The sequence below is a fragment of the Nelumbo nucifera genome, chromosome 4, assembly GCF_055504915.1.
Source record: "Nelumbo nucifera cultivar China Antique chromosome 4, China Antique-T2T, whole genome shotgun sequence".
Taxonomy (NCBI): Eukaryota; Viridiplantae; Streptophyta; class Magnoliopsida; order Proteales; family Nelumbonaceae; genus Nelumbo; species Nelumbo nucifera.
Window position 1 is genome coordinate 10,585,762 of NC_142652.1, and position 8,686 is coordinate 10,594,447.

The 8,686-nt window shown below is 40.6% G+C and overlaps 2 protein-coding genes across 2 annotated transcripts; both read left to right on the forward strand.

The window, feature by feature from the left end:
- The first annotated feature begins 718 nt into the window (after positions 1 to 718).
- On the forward strand, positions 719 to 3,632 carry LOC109114353 (PPR superfamily protein). Its single transcript, XM_019196795.2, has one exon. The coding sequence runs from the start codon at positions 762 to 764 to the stop codon at positions 2,769 to 2,771; it is 2,010 nt and encodes a 669-aa protein (XP_019052340.1). The 5' UTR covers positions 719 to 761; the 3' UTR covers positions 2,772 to 3,632.
- A 1,399-nt stretch (positions 3,633 to 5,031) lies between these two features.
- Positions 5,032 to 8,286, forward strand: LOC104591399 (putative polygalacturonase At1g80170). Its single transcript, XM_019196805.2, has 9 exons — positions 5,032 to 5,430; positions 5,556 to 5,684; positions 5,763 to 5,933; positions 6,051 to 6,071; positions 6,213 to 6,420; positions 6,814 to 6,895; positions 7,012 to 7,120; positions 7,285 to 7,401; positions 7,646 to 8,286. Exons 1-9 carry the CDS (start codon positions 5,179 to 5,181, stop codon positions 7,958 to 7,960), a joined length of 1,404 nt encoding a protein of 467 aa, XP_019052350.1. The 5' UTR covers positions 5,032 to 5,178; the 3' UTR covers positions 7,961 to 8,286.
- Positions 8,287 to 8,686: the final 400 nt, after the last annotated feature.

Genomic DNA, 8,686 nt, shown 5'->3' on the forward strand with positions numbered 1-8,686 from the left:
AGATTAGTACCCATTGAAATTTGACAAAATTTCAACCCAACCTGATCCAAGTTGCATCCCTAAATATGTAAAGGTCCAACGCATGCTTGTTCTTCCCAGTTCCCACTAGAATTGGAGAATTAGTCCTAGTCACTATCAGTCTATCACCATACACATTAGTATCCTAAACTAAAACTTTGGGATAAAGGAGTTTTAGGCTATGTTTGGTTTGAAGGAAAATGTAGGGAAAGAAAGGGAAAGGTGAGAAAACCTATACAAGATTTGTAAAGGTTTTTCTACCTTTCCCTATTTTTTCTTTCAAACCAAACATAACCTTAAGTACTTATTTGGCGAAAAATCAGGAGGGTCCTAATCATCTGTCAGTCGGTCATTTGAAGGGTTGTAAGCTTCAGCCTCTTTGAATACTTAGTTGGACCGGAGAGATTAAAAACAGTTGAACCATCTTCAGCTTAGCCCTCTCCCAAATCCCAAATGGGCCCTAACGATTTTACCTTGGACGTGCCCATGGGCCATGGCCTTGAGACTTGAGAGGTGTTTGGGTTCGGAATTCGGATTACGTATCATACTTCAATACTTCATAACCTGCGTCAGTGCTGCGTGGAAAGTGGAAACTGGAAAGGAGCCGCACTATGCATATTGGGTCCGGGTCATGTTACGATATCTCCCACCCGACCCGTCCGCATCCCAAAGTCACAAAGTTAATATCCTTGTTTTTTTTTACCTTGGTACCTCGCCATCGAAGGCGCTTGCAATTGCAAGCAATGCCATTGCGAACAAGAAGTCTATTAAGTTTTGCCCGATCGATTGTCGCCGTTGTTATACCAAAAATAGCAACCCGAGCTTCTTTCTCTTCTGCTTTATTAGAGCTGGATGGAAGTTATTACGCGGGTGTGTTCTCCTGCAACCGAACGATCGATAAATTGATCAAATGTGGCCGTCTTCATTCAGCCGTTGAGATATTTGAAGCAATGTCCGTCCGTGACGTCGTCTCCTGGAACTTGGTAATAGCTGGTCACGCTCGCTATGGGTTTCCAGAGTTGGCCCTTGATCTCTTCAAAGAAATGGTTTCTCGAGGCCTTAGAGAAAGCTCGTCCACATGCTCTTCAGTTTTGGGTATTTGCAGTGGTGCTGGGTTCTACCGAGAAGGCCTTCAAGTTCATTGCAGAGTGGTTTTGCTTGGGTTCAACGTAAACTTGTTTGTTGGGTCCGCACTGATTGATCTGTACCTGCAAGCTTCATATCTTAACCCTGCTATGCGGTTGTTTGATGAATTGCCTGGTAGAAGTTTAGCAACGTGGAATTTGGTTCTTCGTGGGTTCTCTCAACTGAGTCGATCATATGAGGTGCTAGGATTCTACTTGAAGATGAAATCAGATGTTGGGGTTAGGCCAAATGGTGTTACTTTCTGCTATTTGATATATGCCTGTGGTGTTGGGAGATTGTTGGATGAAGGGAAGCAGCTGCATTGTCAGGTGATTAAGGGCGGATGGTTACAGTCGAATTTATTTGTTGCCAATGCTTTAGTGGACTTCTATTCGGCTTGTGGAAGCTTGACTGATACAAGGAAGTCCTTCGAAATTATTCCAGTTGAAGATGTTCTTTCATGGAACTCAGTTGTTTCTGTCTATGCTGATAATGGTCTTTTACATGAAGCTCTTGAATTCTTTGCTAGGATGCAATGTTGGGGAAAGAACCCTTCGATTCGTTCATTTGTTGCCTTCTTGAATGCAGCCATCGAGTCTAAGACTCTTCAATTTGGGGAACAAGTTCACTGTTGTGTTCTAAAACTGGGTTTTGACTGTGTAAGCATCCATCTTCAATCTGCACTAGTCAACATGTATGGAAAATGTGGCCAAATTGAAAGTTCAGTAGCATTGTTTGAGGATAGCCCGGAGAGAACTCTAGAATGCTGCAATTCATTGATGACTTCTTTGTTACACTGTGGTGCAATAGAGGATGTGGTTGAGATGTTTGGACTGATGATGGATGAAGGAGTAGGACTGGATCATGTTTCTTTCTCTACGACACTGAAGGCATTGTCATCATCTGCCTTGGCAAGTTTGACAAGCTGCGCATTGCTGCACTGTTGCATAATAAAATCAGGATTTGAGTTGGATATGGTGGTTTCATGCTCCTTGATTGATGCCTATTCAAAATGTGGTCATATCCAACATGCTTGCCAGGTTTTCAAACAAATTCCAGCTCCAAACCTAATCTGCTTCACATCACTCATTACTGGGTATGCTCGACACGGAATGGGTAGAGAGGGCCTCAAGATGCTTGAGACCATGATCCAGGAGGGCCTGAAGCCAGATGCTGTAACGTTCTTGTCTGTGTTAATGGGTTGCAGTCACTCAGGTTTGGTGAGAGAAGGGCAATTAATATTTGAATCAATGGAAACCATCCATGCCGTCTACCCAGACAGGAGGCACTATTCATGCATGGTTGATCTTCTGGGGCGAGCAGGCTTGTTAGAGGAAGCAGAAGTGTTGCTAAAATGCTCACCAGTTAAGGGTGATTCAGTAATGTGGAGCTCCCTGTTGCGTAGTTGTATAGTACACCGAAATGAGAAGGTAGGAAGAAGAGCTGCAATAGCTTTGCTGGAGCTCGACCCAGACAATCCTGCAGTGTTGTTGCAGGCATCGAACTTCTATTCTGAAATTGGTGATACAGAGATGTCCATGAAAATTAGAGAATACAAGGAAACAAGTGAAATGAGAAAGGGGACAGGTTACAGCTTTATTGAGTCAATCAATCATGGTTACTCTTGACATCATGTGCAACCACTTACCCCGGTAGGTTCACATTATTTTGCTGCAGGTATACTTATCAATTCTGTACAGTCAATCACAGCCCAGAAATCATACTGATCAGGCTGAACCTAATACCTTCTACTGAAATAAGAATGAAACAGAAGACTGTAAATTAGGAAGCAATGGTTAAACGAGAATTATTGAGTACAGAATTATTGTAATGGTTCTCTCACAGTCACAGGTCACAATAGGAAGCAATTGACTATCACATTCAACTGGATGATAAAGGAACAAAGGGGTATATATATCCACTTGTAAGATACAAATACATAGGCATGATTCATAAATGTAGTTATCAGTTGTAAGAGAGCAATATTGATTTGAATCTGTTCATATAAGAGTGGGGTATGATGTAGCAATATTGATTTGGTGCATAAAGACTACTTGCTGTGTTGATGCCATCGCTTAGTTCTTTGAGTAAGAAGGGTTATGATGTAGCAGTATCAGATGATGCAGATGTGTTTATGTGCTATTACATCTACTACCACCCGCTTTGATTTGCTGAACAGAGAGGCTACAGGTCTCTCTTCAGTCTTCATCCATGTTTCTCTATTTTCAAGAGTTGATGAAGACACCCAGATGGAATTTGCTGCCTCCCCTCTTGGAGGCTCTTGCAATGGTCTGCTGACACTATGAACTGATAATGCTTTCTGTTTATGACAGTGTAAAAATCCTTTGAATCCTAGGGAGAACTGAGATGACATGGGGGGGGGGGTCATGTTTTCTGAGCAGGGACTTGCTAATGTATAATGTTCAGCTGTATCTTTTGACATGTGATTGTAATTGTTATTATATTCTAGTTTGTGTTTTTTGTAAAAATACTCACTTTTGATGCCATTCTCCCCTGTGAGGTTCATTATTTCATTTATTTATTTGTTATTTCTTCTTTTGGAGCAAAGACCCATTTAGGCATTTACCTGATAACATAAGAAGATACAACTTTTGATTAGTAAGTTTATGACGTTATCAATAACTGTGTTACGTTCCTTTCATACATGAACAACCAATTATGAGTTGGGCAATATTTGGATTTATGACGATTGGTGGTTCCAGACAAGGAAGAAGGAGCTAGGATTGAATACATTGACCAAAGATATGAGTCATATGACATATAACAGAGTGGGTTTCTTTAGTTGTGTTGTGAAGTGGGCTTCCCTGAATGACCCAGGGAACTTATACATGGCAAGTTTTTTTTGGTAGAATACATGGCAAATTAGTTAGGAAATTTTGGTTTGTGGGAAGATTTTGGTGGGATGGGATGAGAAAGGAAATTTTGGGTGTAAAAATTTCATGTTCCACTTGAAAGAAGCTAATACATCGGCATGGTTCATAGATGTAGTTCATCAGTCGTAAGGGAGCATCTTGTTTTTTACTCTGTTTACAAGAAAAGAGGCCAAAGACCAATCCTCCCCTCAGAATTTGCTTGTCGCAGATTTGATATGGAGCCAAGAAAAACAGTTTTAAACATTGAAAATTTGAAATCCATACGAGTCCTGTCAACTTTACTGTAATAGGAAGTCACATTTCTCAGAGGTACCAGCAGTTGATTCTCTTCATAAACGGTCTGATTCCAATCTGTGGGAAGCAATCTTAAATAACTGGCGCAGTTTGGACAAAGACGGCTTCTCTCCAGACCTGAGTAGCCTAATAATTAACAAGCCATCCATGGGTACATAAAAATGGTCCTAGGCCTGCCTAATTCTAAGAAGGGACCAACACCCACTTAACAAACTCATGCTAACCCATGTTTCTGTATTCTGTTTATTGGGTCTGCAAGTTATAATAAAAAAATAAATCCAAACCCAGAAAGGTTGGGCTAATAGATTATTCGTCCATAGGCCCATTGATGGTCTGTTTGGACTGCCGTAAGATGGGGGTAGGCCAGAGCAAACATGTAATGCTACATAACGTAGCATTCAAGTAGATAATGGGTGGCAAATGGGTCATCGCAGCACTGAAACGAGTGGAACCTGAAAGCGGCTCAATTATTTCTTCATTTATGTCATTGATATGACAAGGCAAAGCAGGAAAACTGCCGGCATGTAGTCATGTACCCGTAGATCAGATCAAAATTTCCAGAAAAGCTTGGGATTTGGGTGAATTTCGAGCTCAATGGTGAAAGAGTAAAGCCAAATATTCCAAAACATTTTTCCCTTCTACTTAAAGTCTAGGCATGTGGATAAAGAATAAAGAAAGAAGACACCTTCATCTTCTTCAAAGCCAAGCCATATGCAACCCTCCCAAACTCTTCATTTTCACCACTAATGTCACGTATATAAATCAAAACCATGTCTTCCCCTTGATTTATATAAATCAGAACTCAGAAGTTCCTACAAAAACATAGTCATCACACACGTAAGAAAACATGGAGAAGTTTTCCCTTGTGTTGCTTCTTGTTTTTGTGCTGGTAGCTGCAGCTCATGGAGTTGCAGAGAATAACATATATGACGACATTGCCATGCTTAGAGAACTTGATGAAGACTTGAATTTCGGTGTCACAGAGATAGAAGAGGAACTTCTCGAGACCCCAGGATGGAGAAGCGAACGTGGTGGCAAGACCCTTTTTAATGTAGATAGCTTTGGTGCAGTTGGAGATGGAGTTGCTGATGATACCCAGGTGTGAAAATTTTCTTTATTTATTGAGATTTTATAAATTAAATTGAAGGGAAAAAAACCAAGAAACACAAAAGAACTTTTCCTCGGTGTTCTCGATATATTGATTTTATATATTTAATATTTCAGGCCTTCGTGAGTGCATGGAATAAAGCATGCTCTACTCCAAAATCAGTTTTCTTGGTGCCTGCTGGACGACGTTATCTCGTTAGTGCCACTAGATTCATAGGGCCCTGTGGCGACAAGTTCATCATCCAGGTACCAAATCATTCAGTAATTTGGGTATTAATCACCGGTGATGAGCTGAGGTTTCAGAATGAGCGTTAAATAATGCAGATCGACGGAACAATAGTAGCGCCAGATGATCCCAAGAGATGGGACCCCAACAACCTAAGAATTTGGCTTGATTTCTCCAAACTGAATAAGGTGGTTTTCCAAGGTAGTGGGGTTATAGATGGCTCAGGCAGAAAATGGTGGGATTCATCCTGCAAAAGAAACAAATCAAATGTAAATTCTTCCATCTTAATTATTAATTCTGTTCCAATATTGATCTCTTTTCTGTCAACCAGCACTATTTTCTTAATTTGCTGATGTTCCATTTTAATTTTAATCTGTTTTTGACAGCCATGCAGAGGAGCACCAACAGTAAGGACTACCTTCCATTAACCCACACCCACTCATCATCGATCGCCAATGGTTTCAAATAGCATTACTTTTTTATTAGTTGTTTTAAGCAACAGTACATATAATGCACGTAGGAGCAGTGATTATATTGAATGAATGCAGGCCTTAACGATAGATTCGAGCACGGCGGTGAGGGTGAAAGATCTTACCATTCAGAACAGTCAACAAATGCACTTCGTCATCTCTCGCTGCACATCAGTTCGAGTAACCAACGTCCTAGTCTCGGCTCCAGGGAACAGTCCCAACACTGATGGAATCCATATCACTGCCTCCACTAATGTTGCGATTCAAAATTGCAAAATTGGAACAGGTTTTCCATACATTATTCCATTCCCCACGGCCCCAGCTGCATTCTTATTTCTTTCTTTTCTCTGGGTTGATAAGCTTATTATATCTTAAAGGCTAAAACTTGAAGCAATGGACTAAACTGGGTTAGCCCGAATCTGCCCGGCGGTTTAATCTCAAATCACCGAGGCCCTGACCAAGTGAGCATTTTGAGCCCCATTTTGACGGTATTTTATGGGATCTGATCTGACTGGCAGTTAAACCGTCAAAGGAAACATTCATAACTGAAAGCTCAGTTACGTTGTTTCACAATGAAATTTAATTCTCTCTCTCTCTCTCTCTAGATCTCTTTCTACAGACTACATCTCCTAAACAAGTTACAAGTTGTATATCATGGGTCTGTGGTTTTGATGCATAGGTGATGATTGCATCTCCATCGTCAATGCTAGCTCAGCTATCAAGATGAAGAACATCTATTGCGGACCAGGCCACGGCATCAGGTATGTTGATTTTTGGGTGGTAGCAAACAGATATGGGCAGAGTAAGAGTAGCAATTAATGTTTATGGCTCTGAAAGCTTCTTCTTCTTTTTTTTTTTGGTTATAATAAACATTCAGCATAGGGAGCCTTGGCAAAGACAACTCCGTAGGCATCGTCTCGAAGGTGGTTTTGGACACTGCACTCCTTAGGGAGACTACTAATGGCGTCAGGATTAAGACTTGGCAGGTAAATCTTTCTCCAAACAAACAGACAAGCAAGGATTAATTGTTTTGTAGTTGTAGCCTTGTGGGCACCCCAAACAATACGTCCATACCCAGAGAAGAGTTTCGACCATTTTTGTTTTTGTTTTTTTCGGTGAGATATGATTTATCTTTTAATTTTCCGTGCAGGGAGGATCCGGCTACGTTCGCGCAATACGCTTTGAAAATGTGCAGATGGACGAAGTTGAAAATCCCATCATCATCGATCAATTCTACTGCGACTCCCCAAAATCTTGTCAGAATCAGGTACACTACTAATAGTTGTAGCCTTGGGACTCTTCATCCCATAGCTTTGGTGTTGTTGCATTGCATATTTGCATGACGATTCTTCAGTATTCATTCCATCGACTGAACTAGACATTGAAGACTACACATAAGAAGATTAAGAATTGCACCCACTAAACATATATAGCTCATGATCAAGAATGACTGCTGCAGGTTTAAAGTTTAAACTAACCCTAAACCCTCGCTCTCTTCTTTGCATTATCAGACATCGGCTGTGCAAATAAGCCAAATCATGTACCGAAACATCAGTGGGACTACTAAGAGCGCAAAAGCTATGAAATTTGCGTGCAGCGATACAGTTCCATGCAGCCACATAGTCCTGAGTAATGTCAACCTGGAGAAGGAGGACGGAACAGTTGAGACCTACTGCAACTCTGCCACTGGATTTGGATATGGAGTCGTGCATCCCTCTGCCGATTGCTTGCGGTTCTCGGACAAGAAGACCCACCCAGACAACACAAAGGATACCGAACTTATAACACTCATCAGTAGAAACAACCCTATCCACACCGAGCTCTGAGTCTGAGCCTCGACTTAAAACCTCTAGAGCCACCAATAGTGCTGTGAGATTGGTTGCAAACTAGATATATATATATATATGTAGTTCATAGAGTTTTGTATCATCACCATCATCATCTAAGCCTTGTCCCAACTATATAGGGTCGGCTAATTCATAGAGTAGAATTGGGCCATGGGTGAAAATAGTCCATTGCCCAAAGCAGTACTAAAGCTGCATATATTTTGATATTGGTGTTACACATGATACGTTGATTCAATGAATAGAAAGCAAGCATATGTAATGTACACTAAAGAAGTAAAATAACATTGATTTAGAGAGATTGGTTATTTCCTTTGCCAAGAGATTTTACTAATTATTTTAGATAATTAATTAAAAGTAGATTTTATAGAAAGACAGAGACTTTCTTTATGCATACATCACATTTTAAACGGTGTATGTATCCATTGAAGCAGCAAACTCAAACTCTTCGAGTTTCCTCCACAGACAGAAAAAGCCTACATTTACCATTACAAGAGAAACGATATCTCACATTCACCTAAACAGTCATCTGGAACTTGAAACAGACAAAAAAAATGACTTCTTAAATGACAATAAAAACCACAAATGGTTGGACTAAGGGTAAGAACAATTATGCACCTTCCAAACAAACCTAGTGAGGGATGAAGGGAAGAGGGTAGGATGGAAGGAGATGTGGCATTAAAGGAATGTAGAATCATCGTCGTCTAA